This window comes from Balearica regulorum, chromosome 27, assembly GCF_011004875.1.
Source record: "Balearica regulorum gibbericeps isolate bBalReg1 chromosome 27, bBalReg1.pri, whole genome shotgun sequence".
NCBI classification, from domain to species: Eukaryota; Metazoa; Chordata; class Aves; order Gruiformes; family Gruidae; genus Balearica; species Balearica regulorum.
The window spans coordinates 3,667,419-3,686,476 of record NC_046210.1 but is presented as its reverse complement, the minus strand read 5'-3'; the positions used below and the strand labels follow the sequence as shown (position 1 = coordinate 3,686,476).

The window sequence follows — 19,058 nt, the reverse complement described above, 5'->3', positions numbered from 1 at the left end:
AGTACCAACCAGACCCCACCTGAGGGGACACAGCACCCCAGGGACCCCCCACCCCCCCCCAGGGGCCATCCCGGCTCTCCCTCTCCTGCCAAGGAGCCGCCAAGGACAAGGCAGCCCTTCTCCCTGCCCGCAGCGGGCACGGCCCAGTACAAACAGCCGCTGGTGGGAGGCCAGGCAGAGGGGGGCTCCGAGCCATCACCCCCCCTTCGGCCCCAGCACCCCCCCCACCCTGCACCGAAACACCCGCCCCAGCTGGGCAAAAGCTGCCAAAGTCCGCCGGGCCGGCAAATAAAAAGGGGATAAAAACCTGCTATCGGCGAGGGGTGATGGTGAATGATTAACCCAGGGGAGGGGGTGATGGGCTCCGCTCCTGCCTGCCAGGCTCGCTGCCTGCTCCTTGCCAGACGGGCAGCAGCTGCTGCGTCCCCCTACCTGTCCCCTCCATCCCGGGACCCCCCCAGGACATCCCCACAGCACCCTGCCCCTCCGCCTGCCGTCACCCAGCTCACACCGAGAGGGAGCAGCTGCCAGCAACACTTTTATTGAAGTTAACTAAAAACTACAGTTACAGAAAAAAAAAAAAAAACACCTTAAATATTTTCCAACTTTTTTTTTTTTTTGGCATAAAAAGGGAGGGCAGAGGCTGCTGCTTACACAAGGGGCAGGTTGGGGGCACCCCAAGACAAAATTCAGGTGATTTGGGGGATGTTATTGCAGCCCCCCCCGCAGACCCCAACAGCTTCAAATTCAAAGGTCTCAAACATGTCTTGACCATGGCAAAGAAACACCTGAAATAGCCAAAAAACTCAAACACACGTTTTTCCCTTGGGCTATCGCCTATGTTTTCCTACCAGCCTGACAGAATAAAATAAATAAAGACTTCTCCTTGGAAAACCAGTGACTGTTTAAGGACGTGATAAGCAGCCAAACTGGAGCTGGATTTGTTAAACACGAACTCAAAAAAGCAAAAGTAAAATTTTAAACTGGCAGCTGTCTCAATGGCAACGCAAGAGATTGGGGGAAAAAAAAAAAAATTAGAAATCTTTGGGTTTTGCATCCAGCACCTGCACGGGGCAGGGGGACGGCAGGGAGGAGCTGCAGCCTGCGCCGCTGGAGCAGTGTCACCTTTGGGGCTCGTTTCCTCAAACCCCTTTGCTGGGAGAACTGGGAACCCAGTGGGCAGAGGCTGGCAGCCCCACAGCAGCAGGGTTTTACTCCGCGTTTGTTCCGGTGGAGATGAATCCCAGGAGCCCACGGCTCTGGGGCACCACCGCCGTGCCGGAGCACTTCCGAGCATCCTTATAAAACAACAATAACAATGAATCTAAAGAAACCATGTGCAGAAATACATTTTCAAATAAAAACCCCGTACTTAAGGAAAGAAAGTCTCTCTTGTAGGAGACTTAACAGCAGCGGCCGGGGGAGCTGAACCCCAAAGCGAGCCCATTCCCCCCCCCGTTGCCAGCACACCGGCTATAGGAAGAAGAGCTTGTCGCAGAGCTGGGCGCTGGGCTCGTGGTGCAGGACCTGCCCCGAGAGGAAAGCCAGCTTGTGCGCGTATTTACACGGGGCAGGGACCCGGACGGTGCCCGGCCAGTTCCAGTACAGGTGACACAGCTTGAAAGTCAACCTGGGGACAGGGAGAGGAGAGGGCGTTAGTGCTCCCTGGCATCCCGGCGCTGGCAGGATCGATGCTTCGGGGCTGGATCCTGCTCCCTAAGGCAGTGCCGGCTCCGCCAGCGGCGAGCTGCAAGGCTAAATCTGCTCACAGGAGTGTTTTCTTCCCAACTGGAGGGGTTGAAGGCCAGGCTCTGCCTGGGCACTGATAGTGGCTGATTATATTAATTACCCAGGTACTGTCTGAACCCGCAGCAGCTCTCCTGCGAGGTCTGGGCGACACAGATTTTCCTTTATCGCATTTGCAATTTGCTCTCACCCAGAAAGGAGGCAAGAGGGATGCCATCCGCCTCCTCTCCCTCATCCACTGTCAAGTCCCTCCCCACCAGCTCCAGGGGACTGTTTTACAAAAAACCCCAGGTTTGGAGGGGGTCAGACGTGGTTCCCCACGCTGCAGGATGTGCGGGGGCTGCAGAAATCCTGCCCTTACCTCTGCAGGTGCTCGCAGCTGAGGTTGGCCGTGTTCAGCACACAGATGTAGCGCGTGGGGATGCTGCAGCCCTGGCGAGAGTGATGGGCCAACAAAAAGAAATCCTGCCTGAGGAGGAGAGAAGAGCGAGATGGGTTTGCTTTGGGGGGGGTGGTTGTTTTTTTTTTGCACATAAAGTTTTTTGGCACCCCATGCAGCTCTCCCAAAAGCAGCTGGTGTCGTTGCCACTCACCAGTCCGAGCTGGTGACCGTGTGGTCGATGACCGTCCCCGGAGGAGGGGACACAAATTGCTCCGCCGTCAGGGTGTAAAAGTTGGTGCTGATTTGTTTCTGCACCACCATGACCACCATGCTGGGCTGGTAGTTCTCAAAGGTGTTGAAGCACTTCTGCATCTGCGGGATCTCATACTTGAGCACGGTGTCGAGCTGGCTGTCCGACACGCCGTCCCTGTACACGACTATCTTCTTGGGCAAGCAGTGGTTCATCTGGGGAAGCAGAAATGGAAGAGGTCGCTGAGTTTTTTTTCCCCCTCCCCTATGCCCAGGACTGGCTGGCAGGGGGAGATGCACGCTCTGGCAAGAAGCTGGCCACTAGCTGCCTACCAAATCTCCAGGGCTGACAAGTCAGCGGTGTCATTGCAAGGACAGATTTAAGGCAGGTTGTGAATTCAAGCCGTGCGTGAAGCCCCTGCTATACTCGGCCTCAGCAAATGCATTTCAAAACAGGTTTCAGAGGGGCTGGCAGGGCAGAGAGAAGCAACGTTTGCACTAATCCTGCCCGCAGTCAAGTGTTCGGTGACCAGCAAACTTCCAGTTTTCAAGGGTGTTTCTGCAGCACCCGCAGAGAGATGGGAAAATCCTGGCCCCCACCCCACCACACGCTGCTTTTCTCACGCTGGGGACATGGGACAAGAGGACAGGGCTCAGCATTTCGATGCTGATACGACCAGAAGCGTAACACGGCACTTCCCCCAGCACAAACTAATCCTCGAGGCAGGTTCGCACGTTCCCCAGATAAGGGTGAGCCTCCCTGGACGCCACATCCAGTCCAAAGGCTGCTGAGGACATTTGCTCGCTTGCACACACTCGGGCCGACAGGTTTGGGGTGTTTTTCCCCTTGTTTTAAGGGGACGTTAAACCACGGGAGGGCTTTTTTTGATAGCACCAGGCTGGGGGTTTGGTCTCACCTCGTGGAAGTGCTGGAGGGCATCAGCCAGGCAGAGCCGCAGGCTGTCGGCGATCTCCTGGTGGGGCATCTGGAAGACCACCCTGGAGTACCACTTGGTGAGGACGCTGGGGACAGAGGAGGCGGGGGGGGGGACGAGCATCAGGCACCCCCTTCACCAGCCAAAGTCCACCGAACTGTTGTGCAACCAAAACCGACCCCGGCTCGGCGCTTGCGGCACCTTTCCCAGCGATACGGCGCTGAGGGCACGCCAAAGGCTGCCGCTGTCTGCGCCGGCAGCACCCAACGTAAACACGCTGGCGGGGGACCTTGCTGAGCACAGCAGTCGGGGAAGGCATCATCAGCTTTGCCCCTTTCCCGGCAAAGGGGAGGCAGCGGCGATGCTGGTGTGGAAGCCCCCCCCGCACCCCCAGGAAAACCTTTTTCCCCTGCCGGGGTACTGCGTACTGATTCATGCTGGCCACAAAGCCGATGACGGAGCGCATCCCTTTGCTGCGGCAGTGGTAGACGTCCATGCCGATGACCATCAGCTGTTTCTAGAGGGGAGAAGAGGCAGGGGGGAGTTAGGGATAAGTCAGACACCTCCAGGCTGCCCTACTTGGATCCCTCCAGCTGCGAGGGACGTTGCACGCACAGAACGGAGACGCCAACCCTAATTCTGCAGATGGTTCCCCAGAGGGAAGCTCATGACCACAATAATTTACACCCTGGAGTTTGTAAACTCATTGCACACACGTCTCGCCCGCCTTACCAGAGGGATGTCGACCCCCCAGAGCTCGCCGCCCAGCTTGCAGTTCATCTGCAGCAGGACCTTCTGGACCACGCTCCTCATCTTGCCCAACTGGCCCGTGAGGGACTGCGCGTTGATGACCTGTGGGAGAGAAAAAAACCCCCAAAACCAGGAAGAAACAAGGCTGGAGATGCCCACTGCTTCCAGTGGTTCCCTTCCACCGAGCCCCTCGCTTACCTGGGAGGGCACCGGGGACTGCACGCAGCAGAGTTTCTTGATGGCCCCGTACAAATCCTCCCGGCTGGTGGAGATTATGCACACGAGCAGCTGCACCTTGTCCTGCGGGGAAGCACAGCACTGGAGGGCGATGTACGAGCATTGGGTGCACGGGGATCCGATGAGACCCACCGGCTGCACAGCCCTCCCCGGCAGACACATTAACCTTGCGCTAACCCGCACTGTTCCCCCCCGAGTCTCCCCCTCACCTCACTCCCCAAAACGCTTCGGATGCTCTTGGCGTAGGTCTCGATGCGGTCGTCCTTCAGCTCCACCACGGCAGGCCGGCTGACATGCATGCCGATGGGGCCGCAGACGCTCTCCATGGCGGCCACCAGATCCTTCGCCAGGTCCTGCAGGCGCTTCGGGTAAACCAGCAGCCAGTAATTCATGGCGATCTAGGAGGGAGACAAGGAGAGCCCGTGCCTTGGGGCAGCTCCCAGCCCTGCAGCACAGGGAAATCTGGGAGAGGGAAAGCGGCCCAAGAAGAACCAGCACACGACAACATCCGATTCTTGCAGTCTGAAAGCTTTCAGCCACTCCAAGAGGAGGTGGGAAAGCAGCCGCTGCAGCCACGTACCTCTAGCCTCCTTAGGAAAAACAGGCCAAAGCATAAAGCCAATATAAATAAGGGAAGTGTTTCAGCTCGAACAAGCTCAGACAGGAGCGGGACAGATGGGATGCCAGCACTAAGAAAACCCATCCCAGTTTTCAAACAAGGGGATGTTGTTGCAAGGGCCAAGCCGGGGGCTCACCGTCGAGATGGAGGCTTCTCGCGTGACCTCCTTGTTCCAGCTCAGGTCCTCGGCGGGGATGAAGGAGCTGTGCCGCAGGTTGATCCTCTCCATGGGCAGGACTCGGCCCTGGGTCTAAATGGAGCAGAAACCCACGGCAGCTCCAGCACCACCATCACCTCTGTTCCCGGGGAGGAAGCTCGGAGCCTGGCTCCCCCCTGCAGCCCTTACCCTGTGGATGTCCCGGTCCAGGCTGAGCCCCCAGCGCATCAGCTCCTCCGAGGCCTCCGGGCTGTCCTTGATCCTGCGCAGGAGGCTGGTGAGACGCTCGTAGTGCTGCCTGGGGCTCTGCAGCATCTCCCGCATCACGTCCTGCAGCGGGTGGGCACGGGAGGAGGTGGGTTGGGGAACCCCCAGGTGTGACGGGGGGCTCAGCTCTCCAAACTGGGCAACACCAGCTCAGGTGAGCAGGGACCATCAGATACAAACGTGCTCTGACCTTCACCATTCGACTGTCCTTCTTCATCTCAGGGACCCCTGTCATGAAGGTGAGCTCCGGCACGAGCAGCACCATGTCCAGCCGACGCTGCAGGGAGGGGGATAGGCACTGTCAGCACCCGAGGGGGCTGCAAGCCCCTGCCCTCCCAGCTACGGGCAGAACAGGGGCCAGAGGAGCTGAGAAAAGACTGTGGGTCTCAATTTCCCCTCCCCAGGTCTCCGTGCCCGGCTCACCTTCCCGTCAGGCATCTGTTTTTCCCTGGGCCGGTGGATGAGCAACGGCTGGTCCAGCTCCCTGATGGTGATCCCATAGGCTTTGCTGGAAAAACAACAGGGAGATAGCTTCAGGGGAGGTGTTCCTGCTCCTGCTCACCCACCTCGGGTCACAGCCAGGCATCAAGCCCTTCCCCACGGATAGATGCTGATCCCAAGGGATGCTCCAGTAGGTCCCTACCTGTAGTAGTCTACAAAGGTGATCTCCTCACCGCTGGCCAGGGTGAAACTGTCCCTCGGGGTCTTGTTCCAGTCGATGTCGTCGATGCGGTAGGTGCGGTTGTTGTAGCGGGTGATGACCACGTTGCCCACCAGCTGCTTGGTGCACTCGTCCTGGAAGCTGCTGAGGCTTTGCTTGTAGATGGTGTGCCTGCGGCGGGGAGAGAGGGAGGAGGAGAGGCTCACGGTGATGCTCCCTGCCCGCACTACCCCAAAAATAAAATTCCTTTTGCCAAACGGCACCGGTGGCTGTGTGGCTCTCACCAAGAGCCAGCCGTGACCACGCAACTGCTGAAAACCCACCCTCATCCCTAAAGCCCTGCCACAGGGCTCCTCCAGGCTTTTCCCCTTCTCTTACATGAAATTCAGGACAGAATCGCTGCGGATGACTTTGTGGATGGCGTCGACCAAGAGGAAGAGGCCACCGTCCTTCTTCCGGATGCTGACGGAGTATCCCGGCCAAATCTGAAGCCTGTGTCCAACGCGGGGGTGGGGGGGGAAGATGCCCAACGGTGCCCAGGTTAAAACCGAAGCCGCCTGCACGGCGCTGCCAGAGGAGCCGGGCAGTCGTCCCGCTTGCCAAGGAACGCTCAAAACACACGGGGATTTATTTCCCAGCTGGCTGCCAGCTTTCAGCTAATAACCCCTGAATTGCACTGCAGAAAACAGGCGCTCTGAGGTCAGGCTAACCAGAGCTGGCTGAGAGAGCTGACTTGGCAAAGCCTTCCGAATTTCCAGCCTTGCACTACTGCCGGGGGGGACGGGGGACAGGGACATCCCCGTCTCATGCTCACGTGCCTGGGCAGCAGAAACCGAGTCCAGCACCCACCTGTAATGCTGTAGTATGGAGGCCTGGGCAGGTTCAAAGAAATTTCTCCCAACAAGCTTCATATCTAAGATTCTCATCACCCTAGGAAAGAAAAATAAAAGCAGGATGAGCTCAGGCTCAGATGGAGGAAGAAGAGGAGGAGGAGGGTTTCCTTCCCCAGAGTTTGGGGAAGGCCTCTGCCATCCCTCACCTCCGGAAAACCACGTTGTAAAAGGGGATGCAGAGATCCGAGCTGGGCTCGAGGACTTTGGTTAGCTGGATGGTGATGGCAATCTCCTCCCCGTCACTCCTCCTCTGAGCCTTCAGACTGACCGGCTGCGGGGCGAGACGGCGCGTTAGCCGGGGCGGGAGGGATGCTCTCCTACCCCGTGTGTTGACTGGAGACCCCAGGGAGCATCCCCACACCCCCAAATCAGCTAGAACAACCTCACCCTGGCGCGGATCACATCGTCCCTTACCTGGGGGAGCAGGATGGGCAGGTAGAGGATGGAGCCATCGAACGCAGTCACGTCCCCCGTCACTGCCCGGTGCTCCTTCAGCATGGCGAAACGCACACTCCTGCACTCCACCTCGGGGCTGCCGGACACGGGGATGCATCACCTGCCGCGGCTGGCAAGTCCTCGGTCCTTTAACCCTCCTCTGCCCCCCACAGTGAGACCCTGCTCAGGGCCCCAAAAACCCCACAAGGAGGAAAAGCTGGGGCTCATCGGCTGTGCTACCCTGCGGCGGCTCTGCCCGCCCGTGCCATGGCTGTGCCGGCCGCTCCATCTAGTGGCTACCGGGACAGAGGGAGGGAGGGAGGGAGACAGACAGACAGAGGGCTCTGCCCAGGGGCACCCACCCTTCGAGGGGCTGTGGGGGAGCCTGGCCCCCCCATGCCCAGGCTGATACCTGAAGGTAACATGGTACTGGTAGACAGCTTCGTTCTGGCAGTGGATTTTAACCGAGTTCAGTCCCACGGCTAAGGTGGTTCCCTTTGCCGCCGGCTTCGTCCCCGGTGCCCTAGGAGAGACACGACAGAGGCAGGGTGGCCAGCCGCGACCCCAGCCGGCATTCTGACCGCAAAACGTGGGGCCTGGGCTCGCCGACGCGTCACTTACGGTCTGCCAACAGCCGGGGGGGTCCCTGGGGTGGGTGCAGGCGGCAGGGAGGGCCGGGGTCCCGGTGGGCACAGGGCGCGTGCAGCAGCAGTGTGGGGCTTCCCATGGGACAGCACGGCGGCGTCTCTCCCGGGGGGGCCAGGCAGCACATCCCCTCTGCCTCGCAACAGGATCCTGCATCCCCGGCACGGGCAGAGGTGAGCCCCGGCACGCTGGGGACACGTCGGCAGCATCCTGGCTGCAGACCCCCAACAAGAGCCTCCCCACCACCACACCAACCCCTGACACAACCCTCCCATCCGGCGGCTGGGTGACTCCCACCCCCCACACGGCGGCTGTTCCTGTCCAAAGATGCTCAAAACACCGAGTTTTGGTGACAAGCCACCGAGCCGGCCACGGCACCGCTGTGCCGAGGGCACGGAGCAGGAGGCAGCACAGGCACCGGCTTGGTCACACCGGCGGCGTTGCTTGCTGAGAGTCCCCTGGCACCCCCCCATCACCCGCTGGCGATGAAACCGTGAGAAGGACGCAGGGCCAAGGCTGGGGGGGGCGCACGGGGGGACACTCACCGCCCACGCGTGGGGAGTGCTGCCGCTGCCCCCTTGTCGTCGTCGTCCTCCACCGCCGGGCCGGGCCACGCCAGAGCCTCCACCGCGCTGGTGGTGCCTCGGCCTGTGGGAAGGAGAGGGCACGGTGGGCGAGGTAGGGACCAGGCCGGGTCCCCCCCCAACCCCGGGCCCAGCCACCTACCGAGGGGCCAGTCTCCCGCCTCCAGAGAGGGGCAAGGCCGCTCGCCGAGGCCCAGGCCGCACAGCAGGGTGGAGAGCGGCGCTAGGGAGGGCCGGGGCTCGGGCGGGCCGGGCTGGGGCAGGCGCTGGGCACGAGTCGGGAACCCCCGGAGCCTGCCCGGGGGAGCGGGGGCCGGGCCGGGGCCGGGCAGGCGGAAGGGCCGGGGGGGCTCCATGGCCGCCCCGTCGAAAGCGGCCGCCCGCCGCGCTGAGCACGCCGCTAAGGCCTCACTGCGCAGGCGCGGCTCCGCCCACCCCCGCCGTCTCATTCCTCATTGGGTAGCACGCCGGCCACGCCCCTCGCGGAGGTACCCCGTACGGGGGAGGGGCTTCAGCACCACGGACAGCGCCGGGAGGGGGCGGGGCCTGGGCGGGGGGGTGAGATGGGGAGGGGTCCCCTGGAGGGGGGGGGGTGAGATGGGGGGGGGGTCCCCTGGAGGGGGGGGGGGGGTCAGATGGGGAGGGGTCCCCTGGATGGGAGGGGGTGTAAGATTGGGAGGGGTCCTCTGGATGGGAGGGTGGGTGTGTCAGATGGGGAGGGGTCCCCTGGAGGGGAGGGGGGTGTGTCAGATGGGGAGGGGTCCCCTGGACAGGGTGGGGGGGGTGTCAGATGGGGGTGGTCCCCTTGATGGGGGGGGGGGGTGTCTCTGGATGGGAAGGGGGGGTGTCTCTGGATGGGAAGGGGGAATGTCAGATAGTGGGGGTGTCCCCTGGACGGGAGGGGGGTCCCCCATCCCCCCCCCCCCCCACCCTGCCACCTCCATGCTGCTTCCTCAGGCCACAGCAGGGACCTGCTCCCAGCTGCCTGCCCCTGCCCAGCCCCCCGGGGTGCTCAGCCCCCCCCAGCACCGCCCGGGGAGGGGGGGCAGAGAGGTGATGGTTCTGCCGGTTGTGGCCCCCCCCCGGCCCCCAAGGACGCAGCCCCACGCTGAGCGTGGCACACCGCGGCCACGGGACGGGGCTTGCCAGGCTGGTGGCAACCGGTGGGGCAGTGGGGCACGGGGCGGTGGCATCGCAGGGGAGAACGGGGAGACAGGACGAGATGGAGCAGCCCAACGTGGGGGGAAAAAAAAAAAAGGCTTTTATTCCACATTTCTCCCCCCAGGCACGTGTCCTGCTCTCCCCTGCGCGCACGGCTGCTGCTGAGCCGGGGGGGACACGACACCGCAGTCCCGCACCTCTAGAAAATGTAGGCAGCCACGGACCCTGCCTGCTCTGCACAGGGCTGGCAGCAGGTCTGGGGGACAGAGCCGGAGCCCCCAGCCCCGGTGCTGCCGCCCCGCAGTGCCGTGAAGGAGGTAGGAGCTGGTCCTGCGCCCACACCTGCAGAAGACACCTCCCCGTGTTGCCAAGGCAAGGCTGGAGGGGCTGAGCGCTGCAGGGTCCCCGAGCTGCGCAGGGACCGTCCCCACGGGCTGTGGGCATGGGGCTGGGTACCCCCAGCTCCCCCCGGGCTACCGGTGCCGGTGCTCCAGCAGAGCCTCAAAGTCCGGGGAACACACCAGCTTGTGCTTCACGTGGCCCAGGACGATCATCTCACCCGTCCGGTTGTCCCCGATGCCGACGGACACCAGCTCCTTTTACAGCGGGGAGAAACACCCGTGAGCAGCCCACTCCCACGGGAAACCCTTCAGCCATGGTGGGAGAGGGGCTGAGCCTGGAGGAGATGTGCCCCCCTACTACCCCCACCCCGGGGAGGGGAGCAGGATCCTTCCCCCCCCATTGCCACAGGGACGGGCTGCCAGCCCCATCACCTAAGGGCCAGCACCATCCTGCTCCTCCTCCCAGGACCCCCAAGGGGTTATTTTGAGGTGCAACCCCGCAGATCAGGGCCCCAGCTCCCCCCCACCTCAGCCCCCGTACCTGCAGAAAGGAGCAGGGGGTCCCCATGGTCACGTCCAGGGTCACCTTGCCCAGCACCAGCTGCACCTTCCCCGATTTGCGGATGAGCAGTTTCCCCACCTGCCCCTCGGGGAGGTCGGCCAGGGTGCAGGTATTCTCTGCCTGCCTCGCCTCCTGCGAGGGACACGGGGGGGGGGGGACACACACACACGTCACCACGCTGTCCCCCATCCCACCCTGCTGCCCGCCCCCCCCTCTCCCCAAGCCCCTACCTGGCTCTTTTCCTGCTTCACCACCACCACTTGCCCTTCCTCGTTTTGCAGCTCCGTCTTGACGGGTTTGGTGTCCTGGGTGGGCGGCTGGCCGGGCAGCGTGTCGGGCAGCTGTAGGAACAGCAGCTCCTCCTCGCTCGACAGGCTCAGCCGCTGCAGCAGCTCGGACACCGAAACATCACGGGGGAAACCGGGGGGGCCTTTGGTTTGCATCGGTTTGGGTGGGGGGTCCTCATCGCACGGTTCTTCTTTCACTGGCACCGGGGGGTGAGAGGTGGCGGGTGGGCATGGGGAAGGAGGAAACCCCCCCCCCCAGCCCCTGCCCACCCCAGCGCACCTTTCACCGCCGGTGGGTCCAGCTCCATCTTCTCCTCCTTGGGGCCGTGCAGCCAGGGCTGGGCGTCCTCCTGCTCCGTCGATGCCTCCTCCTTGAAGAGCCATCCCGAGTGGGCCAGCGGCAGCTGCACCGGCTTGTTACGGATGTCGTTCTTCAGCCCCGGGTCGTCGAGGAACTGCGGGGACGGGAGCAGGGGGGACACACACGCTCAGTGTCAGCCCGGTGGTACCAGAGCCACCCCCCCTCCCCGGGTCCCACTCACATCGTCCTTCTGCAGCATCCGCAGGATCTGCTTCGTCTCCTCGTCCGTCTCCCTCTTCTCCTTCTTGATGTTGATGATGTGGGAAGGACCGAAGTCGGACATGTCCACCGTCTTGTCCCAGGAGCCTGCTGGGAGAGGGGAGCGGCCCCGCGGTGAGCCCCGAGTCGGGCAGGATGTCCCTGAAAACCCCCCAGGAAGGGGGGGGGGGGTGTGGGGGGGCAGCTCTCGTTACCTTTCTTCTTCATCATTTCAGCAGGGCCCTGCTCGAAGATGGAGTGGGACTGGATAACCTCAGGCCGGCCCCGGCCCCGGCCATGCCCGTCGCGCTGCCGGTCCCGGTCCCGCTCCTTCTTCTCCTTCTTGACGGAGACATCCTCCCTGGGCCTGGGAGCGGGGAGGTGGCCTGTCACCCCCACCCCGTCCCCTGCCACCCCCCCTCCCCGGCAGCGGGTTCCCCTCTCGGGGCACGTTTTGCCCACCGAGACCCCGCCGTGCAGGTACCCGCCGGCAAAACCGCCTCCGCACCCCACGGAAACGCTTACGAGGCCACTTACTCTTCCTTAATCTTCCTGCTAATTATGTTGGGGGTGAAGGTTTTCTGCAAACGAGAGCAGAGGGACAAGTCACTGCACGAGCCGAGATAAGCAACAGAAACCAAACCGGCTGCGGGGCTGGAGGGGGCGGCTGGGGACCCGGCTGCGCCCCACACGGACCAGCTCCCCCCTCGCACCCCAGAACCCCCCAGGCTGCCGCTCCTGGGCCCCCCCCCCTCCCCTTCACACCCCCCCAGGCACCCATACCCCAAGCGGTGGGGCAGGACACGGGGTCACCCCACAAAGGTTGGTTTTGGGGAGTCGTGTGTCGCGTCACGTGCGTGTGTGTCGTCCCCCCCCGGGGTACTCACCTTCTTCACGCCTCCCAGGGTGAGGTCTCGGGAGCGGATGGAGGGCAGGCGCCCGGGGCTGAGGGGGGGGGCGGCGGGGCGCCTTCCGAGCAGCCCCCGTGCCCCGGGGAGCCCCGGCCGCAGGTTGCCCGGCGAGCTGGTGTCGCCCGAGCCCCCCTCCGCCATCCTCGGCCTGGCCCTGCGTGGGGTGGGGGTGGGGGGACAATCAGGGACGCCCGGCTCTGCACCCCCCCCCCCCGCACCCCCAAACTGGGCTCATTCACACCCCTCCCTGGGGAGCTCAGCTCCCCCTGCACTCCCAAACAGGGCCCACTCGCACCCCTCTCCCCAGGGGGCTCTGCCGACCCTCATGCACCCCCAGGACCCACTCGCACCCCTTTCCCCAGGGGGCTCAGCCCCCGCCACGCACCCCCGGACCCACCTGCACCCCCCTCCCCAGGGAGATCAGTCCCACGCACAGTCCCAAAGAGGGCCCATTCGTACCCCTCACCCCAGAGTGCTCAGCCCCCCGCCGTGCACACCCCCCCCCCCCCCAGGACCCACTCGCATCCCCCCCCCCCCCGAGCCCCCCCGTGTCCCCACGCCACTGCCACGCCGCCCCTTACCCTGCCTGGGCAATCACCAGCTCGCAGCCTCACTGCGCATGCGTACAGTGCGACCCAACTTTCCCGGAAAGACGCCGCTGCCGCCATCTTTATTAAGGTTAAGCTGAGTCCACCAATGAGCCGCCATCTTTGTGTTTGGCACTGCCCGGCCCCATGTGGAAGGTGGTGGCGCCATCTTTGTGGCGGGCAGTGCCCGGTTCTTGGTACGGGGAACAGTGGGCGGTGCAAGGGGGGGGACACGACACGACACGACACACACTGGCGTGGGGGGGACCGGTCACCCCTTCATTTGAAACCCCCCCCAGGCTGTCTAGGCTGCAGCCACCCCCCCTAGAGTCCCCTGCAGCCCGGGGTGTTGGTGGGGGACACCCAGTCAGGCTGCAGCCTCACAGGGGGGGAAGCATGCGTGGGCACCCCACGCACTAAGGGGACGGGGGGGGGCAATGAGGTTTTTTGGGTTTTTTTTGGTACTTGCCCTCCCCAAACAAGAATGCTCCCCCGTCACCAGTCGCAAAACAGCAAGCCCCCCCCCCCCCCCTTGGGTTTTGCACCCACGTTTCCCACGGGGGTCCCGCGTGGGTGCCAGTATCTCCCCGCAGCCTGTGCACCCTATTTTGGGGGGGGGTGGGGGTGTCCCGGTTGTGCCGGGGGCGGGAACCGCCCCCGGCACAACCGGGACACCCCCACCCCCCCCCCAAAAAAAAAAAAAAAAAAGGGGGTGCTGAGGCACGAGCTGCCCACCACCCCACCCACAAACTGCACCCACAGCCACCCGCTCTCCTCGCAGGCAGCAGCAGGCAGGAGCCGCGCTGCCTCCATCACCTGACGCCGTCCACAACCCGCCACCCGATTGGCAGAACAAGGCTGTTTTCTCCCCCCTCCCCTCTTCAAGCTGCTTAGATATTATTATTCCCCCCCCCCCTTTTTTTTTTTTTAATTTTTTTTTTTTTTCTTCCCTCCTCTGGAGGGTGTTTGCTATTTCCGAGCTGGCTGGGAGGATCCCAGTCGCAGCAACCGCAGGCAGCAGCGCGGTATTACCGGGTACCGCGCTCTCACCGGCATCCTTTACCCTTCTCGTTCATCTCAGCCCCACCGGGGCTGCCTACCCTGCCTGCCCTGCCTGCCCTGCCTGCTCTGCCTTGCCCTAACAGCATCCCACCGTACCCCGGCAGCACATCCCCCCCAACCCTTCCTCCGGCCCCCGGTACGGCCAGGTAAGGGCATCACCGACACGGTGCTACCGGTAACCTGCAACCTTCGGGCGAGGGGTAATCGGTTTAACCGGGGCAAAAGGGGTTGTTTGGGGGACGTGGGGGGTGCACGGGGACACGGGGGACGTGGCGAGACACGGTGACATGGGACATCACCATCCGGATGCGAAGGTCCCGGTGTGGGGATAATGTCCCCAAAGTGGTGACCTTCTGCTCTGCCCGAGGGTGGGAAAGGGGGGGGGGGTGTGGGGGTGTGGGGGTGCACGTCGGGTGACACTCGGTTTGGGTGGGGGGGTGTGTGTGTCCGGTGCTGGGGGAGGCTGGGGGTGCGCGGAGCAGCTCGCCGCAGGGCTGCGGGGGGCAAGCGAGAGCCCTGCCATGGGCTGGCGGGGTGTGCTGCGCCTGCCCGCCGGCACCCCCGGCTCTGCGCACACGGGGGGACACACACACACGCGCACGCATACACACGACGACCACGCGTGGCCGTGGGTGGCTGTGGGAGCGTGCCCACGGGTGCCCACGCGCGGGGTGGATGTGCCTGTGGGTGCCGAGTGATGTTTGCACCGGCACGGCGGTGGTGGTTGTGATGCCGTGGAAGGGGAGGGGGCGTAGGGGGGGGACACACGGATGAGCCCGGGCGTGGGCAGGCGTGTGCGAGTCGCCGTGGGTGTGCGCCCCTGCACGTGGGCGTGTGGGGGGCGGCGGGTGCATCGGCAGCCCCACGGTGCCACGGCTCGCACGGGTGCCCGCCACGGCACTGCTGCTCCGTGCAGGACTCCCACAAGCCCGGGGGTCCTGTACCAGGGTGCAGGGTTGGGGGCACCCACCCACCCCCCTCTCCGCCTCCTCGGCGTGTCCCCTGGCTCCGGTGCCACCGACGGCATCCCCTGCACCCGTGCGTCCCCCACCCCGGGGTGCAAAGTCCCCACGCACCCACCCCAGAAAGCGGCTCCCCAGGGTGCAGGGGGCGAGCGCAGCCCCAGCCATGGGGAAACCGAGGCACGGGGCGGCCGCGGGCCAGGGCAAAGGCGGATCCAGCTTTTCCGGTGCCAGCCACCTGCGTGCAACCCTCTCCTCTCCCAGCACTCCCTCCGCTCCCCTTGTTTTTCTTTCCCCACCCGGTGTTGAGCAAACCCCGAAACACCCGCTGGCGTCGAGCCGGGGCCCCGCGGCATCCCGGGGGAGCGGCCGGGGCCCCTGCGCAGCCGCTTCCCGAACGGGCTTGTTCTCGATTTCCCGCTGCCTGCTCCTGCCTGCTTTGCCTATTCCTGGCTGCCGGCCGCTTTTCCACCCCGGTGCCATCTGCTCCGCCACGGGGCCCTCGGTGCGGGCAGCCGCCCGCCTGGCAGCTGCCGCCGTGGGCAGCGGGCGCCCCCGCCGCGCTTCAGCACACTCCCCCCCCCCCCCCCCCACTCGTGCTCTGCCCACAGGAGCTCAGCCCCTCCGGCCATGGAGCTGCTTTCTACCCCCAAAAATATCGAGATCAACAACATCACCTGCGATTCTTTCCGCATCTCCTGGGCCATGGAGAAGGGGGACCTGGAGAGGGTCACCCACTACTTCATCGACCTCAACAAGAAGGAGAACAAGAACTCCAACAAGTTCAAGCATCGGGTGAGCCGGGGGGGGGATGCAGGACCCCCCACCCGGGGAGAGGAGAGGGTTTTTTTTGGGGGGAAACAGGGTTATAGCCCACTCCTACGCCGATTTGGGGCCAAATCCCCCCGGGGGACACGGCCGGTGGAGGGGACCGGGATGGGGACGGGGTGTGACCGACCCCCCGTGGGGGAACGGAGCCGCAAACCGCTCGCGCTCCCCCTCCCCCTGGATGCGAGTCACTAATTCAGGACGTTTTTAGCAGCGCGGTTGCCAGGGTGATGCTATTTAATGTTTAACATTATTTTTTTTTTTCTCCTCCCCAATAATAAGGGGGGGGGTGGGGGGGGGTGGGATTTTTTTTTTTTTCCCCTGTGTCTCCCGACTTCAGCATCCGCCGTTGCCACAGAAACGGCTCTGCACTGCGCTGCTGCTCGGTGGCCTATTGACACCGCGAGATGCTGCCGGGAGTGGGGGGTCCCCAAGACCCCCAGGGGGGACCCCTCGTCTCTGTCCCAGCACCGGCTTTGCTGGGGGGTGGTTGGGGCCAGCACAGGCAGCCAGGGAGGAGGGAGCACTGTCGGGGCCGGAGGCGGGGGGGGGCAGCAGGAGATACGGCAGCACGCTGCTTTGGGGGTGTCTCAGCGCCGGGCAAATCCCGGCAGAGGCACCAGATGCTGCACCGGCGCGGATATTTCGCAGCGTGCGGTACCCGGCAGCGAGCCCTTGGCATCGGGCAGGGGTGGGCAGGGATGCGGGGAGGGGGATGCCGCCCCGCCTGACCCTCGCCCTTTGGCGCAGGATGTCCCCACCAAGCTGGTGGCCAAGGCGGTGCCGCTGCCCATGACGGTGCGGGGACACTGGTTCCTGAGCCCCCGCACCGAGTACAGCGTGGCGGTGCAGACGGCGGTGAAGCAAAGCGACGGCGAGTACCTGGTGTCCGGCTGGAGCGAGACGGTGGAGTTTTGCACCGGGGGTGAGCGTGGCGGGGGCGGCCGAACCAGCGCTGCCGGGGCCGGGAGGACGGGGGCGATGCCGTGAGCTTGCACAAGCCGGGCCGGTTGGAGCGGCAGCTGATGAGTGGGAGGCAGGAGGTGTGGGGAACGGGAGCTGCGGGCAGGGATGGGCTGCCAGGGGGAGGATGGAGACGCCCTGATGTCCCCGTCCCCATCCCCAGACTACGCCAAGGAGCACCTGGCCCAGCTGCAGGAGAAAGCTGAGCTGATCGCTGGCCGCATGCTGCGCTTCTCCGTCTTCTACCGCAACCAGCACAAGGAGTATTTTCAGCACGTCAGGTACCGTCGTCCCCGCTTCCCCCCCCCGCCCCCCCGGGGCCGCCCGGTCCTTGCTGGGGCCGCGTCCCCTGATCCTGCCTCTGTGTCTGTGTGCGGGTCCTTCCTCCTCCTCCTCCTCGCCCCGGTCCCCGCACGCAGGATGCACTGCGGGAACGTGATGAAACCGTCGCTGAAGGACAACAGCGGCAGCCACGGCTCGCCCACCAGCGGCATGCTGCACGGCATCTTCTTCAGCTGCAACACGGAATTCAACACCGGGCAGCCCCCCCAGGACTCGCCCTACGGTCGTTACCGTTTCCAGATCCCGGCTCAGCGTCTCTTCAACCCCAACACCAACCTCTACTTCGCGGACTTCTACTGCATGTACACCGCCTACCACTACGTCGTCCTGGTCCTGGCACCCAAGGGTTCCTCGGGGGACCTCTTCTGCCGGGAGCGTCTACCCCAACTGGACATTTCCTCCAACAAGTTCCTGACGTGCTGCGTGGAGGAGGGCGAGCTGGTGTACCGCCATGCCCAGGACAGCATCCTGGAGGTCATATACACCGAGCCGGTGGACCTCAGCCTTGGCGTGCTGGGCGAGATCAGCGGGCACCAGCTGATGAGCCTCTCCACCGCCAACGCCAAAAAGGACCCCAGCTGCAAGACGTGCAACATCAGCGTGGGGCGTTAAGGGTGGGATGCGGGCAGGGCCGGGGAGGGGGACGGGTGCCTGCTGTGGGGGCTTCTCCCATGGACGCTGCTGGGTGGAGGACCTGGATGGATGCGGGGAACCCGGCCAGTGTAAATAGCGGCGTTGCCTGTGCCCCTGCCCGCTCGGGGAAGGAGCCGGAGGGATGCTCCCCCAGCACGGAGGCTGAGCCCGCACTGCTCTGCGCCCCGAGGGAGGAAGCCTTCATCTCCTGGACTGGCCGACCAGCATCATCCTCGCTGACGTGAGCCCCGTGCTCTGCTCTCTGCCGCGCAGCCGCTGAGGGACTCCTTTCCCCTCCGGTGTCCTCTGCATCCCCCTGGTCCCCTACCCCAGGGCTTGCCCCCCCCCACACCGGCAGCGCAGCTCCTGGGGAGCCCCGGCTCTGGTTGGCAGGGCTGGGGCTCCCCGGCCCCCCCAGGGGGTTCGGCGGAGAGGCTGGAAGCACCCCCCCCTGCATTTTGAACTGCTCCCGGGGATGGAGGGGTGCTCGGGCAGGGACCCCCGCTCCTGCCGGCGCTGCTTCGGGGCTGCAGTCGTGGTGCACGTGTCCGCAGTGGTGTGGGGGCTGCCGCGGTGTCCCCCCCGTGTCGTGCAGCGCTGTGCCGTGTTCGCTCTCTGCTCTAACCATCGCTGTGCCGCCCGAAGCCCCGGCCCCGCGGCCCAGGAGGCAGCTGGAGGAGCCGGGGCAGGGGAGCAGAGCTGAACCCCCCGCCCCAACCCCGTCCCCTCCCTCCGCCGCCCCCCCCCGCATGAGCCGTCGGCAGCATGGCGCTTGCGTGCTGGCCCCCCCGCGGGCTGCCCGCTCCCTGTCTCTGTGTATCCGATGCACGCTGTAACGGTAGAAGAGAACACGCCCGCCCCGTCCCCGAGCATCCATCCCTGTGCTGTGCTGGCGGTGTATCAATAAACTGTGTGCGGTCGCCATCGGCCGTGTCACGCGCCTCTGTCCCCTGCCGAGACCCGGGAAAGCGGCTCCAGACTCCGGTTCGGCTTGGGGAGGGGAGGGACAGGGCTGGCGGGGGGACACGGGGTGGCACGGAGGGATGCTGAGCGCAGCCACTGAAGCCTGGGTTTGGCACCTCCTCGCCCATCCCCGGGGCTGCAAACCCTTCTGGATGAAAAGCCCTGGTGCCCGTCACCGTCCCGTCTGGGCACATCCCACTGCAGGACATCCCGGTGCGCTTTCCACGCTGACACCGTTGCGTGTCCCCAGCATCCCGCCGCAACGATGTCCCCATCGGGGACACCAGCAGCAAAACACGGGACGAAGGAGGGAGCACGAAGCTGCGTCCCCGAGCGG

At 64.5% G+C, this 19,058-nt stretch overlaps 3 protein-coding genes across 4 annotated transcripts; 1 reads left to right on the top strand and 2 right to left on the bottom strand.

Moving 5' to 3' along the window:
- Positions 1–1,325: 1,325 nt before the first annotated feature.
- On the bottom strand, positions 1,326–9,063 carry PIWIL2 (piwi like RNA-mediated gene silencing 2). The gene is made up of 21 exons (XM_075736632.1): positions 8,703–9,063; positions 8,522–8,624; positions 7,953–8,126; positions 7,744–7,854; positions 7,311–7,428; positions 7,043–7,167; positions 6,853–6,933; positions 6,382–6,495; positions 5,986–6,174; positions 5,766–5,850; positions 5,533–5,619; positions 5,265–5,405; positions 5,055–5,168; positions 4,509–4,697; positions 4,261–4,362; positions 4,045–4,164; positions 3,741–3,829; positions 3,295–3,400; positions 2,340–2,593; positions 2,108–2,215; positions 1,326–1,630 (listed from the first exon to the last, which is right to left on the bottom strand). Exons 1-21 carry the CDS (start codon positions 9,007–9,009, stop codon positions 1,474–1,476), a joined length of 2,874 nt encoding a protein of 957 aa, XP_075592747.1. The 5' UTR covers positions 9,010–9,063; the 3' UTR covers positions 1,326–1,473.
- Positions 9,064–9,798: 735 nt separating this feature from the next.
- POLR3D (RNA polymerase III subunit D) lies at positions 9,799–13,100 on the bottom strand. 2 transcript variants are annotated; one of them, XM_075736580.1, is made up of 9 exons: positions 12,963–13,100; positions 12,358–12,535; positions 12,008–12,051; positions 11,686–11,837; positions 11,454–11,578; positions 11,192–11,366; positions 10,855–11,108; positions 10,604–10,756; positions 9,799–10,317 (listed from the first exon to the last, which is right to left on the bottom strand). In XM_075736580.1, exons 2-9 carry the CDS (start codon positions 12,520–12,522, stop codon positions 10,195–10,197), a joined length of 1,191 nt encoding a protein of 396 aa, XP_075592695.1. In that variant the 5' UTR covers positions 12,523–12,535; positions 12,963–13,100; the 3' UTR covers positions 9,799–10,194. The 2 variants fall into 2 exon arrangements, with proteins under 2 accessions (XP_075592695.1, XP_075592694.1); XM_075736579.1 differs by having other exon boundaries at positions 11,454–11,581; positions 12,963–13,098.
- A 789-nt stretch (positions 13,101–13,889) lies between these two features.
- Positions 13,890–18,682, top strand: PHYHIP (phytanoyl-CoA 2-hydroxylase interacting protein). The gene is made up of 5 exons (XM_075736665.1): positions 13,890–14,176; positions 15,604–15,787; positions 16,571–16,745; positions 16,947–17,064; positions 17,203–18,682. The coding sequence occupies exons 2-5, from the start codon at positions 15,623–15,625 to the stop codon at positions 17,735–17,737; spliced, it is 993 nt and encodes a 330-aa protein (XP_075592780.1). The 5' UTR covers positions 13,890–14,176; positions 15,604–15,622; the 3' UTR covers positions 17,738–18,682.
- The last annotated feature ends 376 nt before the right edge of the window (positions 18,683–19,058 follow it).

Excerpts from the sequence above, each read along its gene's own strand:
- PIWIL2 (XM_075736632.1), bottom strand. The coding sequence starts at position 9,009 with ATGAGACGGCGGGGGTGGGCGGAGCCGCGCCTGCGCAGTGAGGCCTTA. Across the intron at positions 5,851-5,985 it reads ACCTTTGTAGACTACTACAG|CAAAGCCTATGGGATCACCA; the intron begins GTAGGGACCTAC and ends TTGTTTTTCCAG. Across the intron at positions 4,363-4,508 it reads GAAGCGTTTTGGGGAGTGAG|GACAAGGTGCAGCTGCTCGT; the intron begins GTGAGGGGGAGA and ends GCTTCCCCGCAG.
- POLR3D (XM_075736579.1), bottom strand. The coding sequence starts at position 12,522 with ATGGCGGAGGGGGGCTCGGGCGACACCAGCTCGCCGGGCAACCTGCGG. Across the intron at positions 11,582-11,685 it reads TGAAATGATGAAGAAGAAAG|CAGGCTCCTGGGACAAGACG; the intron begins GTAACGAGAGCT and ends CCCCTCTCCCAG. Across the intron at positions 10,757-10,854 it reads TGAAGCAGGAAAAGAGCCAG|GAGGCGAGGCAGGCAGAGAA; the intron begins GTAGGGGCTTGG and ends TGTCCCTCGCAG.
- PHYHIP (XM_075736665.1), top strand. The coding sequence starts at position 15,623 with ATGGAGCTGCTTTCTACCCCCAAAAATATCGAGATCAACAACATCACC. Across the intron at positions 15,788-16,570 it reads CCAACAAGTTCAAGCATCGG|GATGTCCCCACCAAGCTGGT; the intron begins GTGAGCCGGGGG and ends CCTTTGGCGCAG. Across the intron at positions 17,065-17,202 it reads GAGTATTTTCAGCACGTCAG|GATGCACTGCGGGAACGTGA; the intron begins GTACCGTCGTCC and ends CCCCGCACGCAG.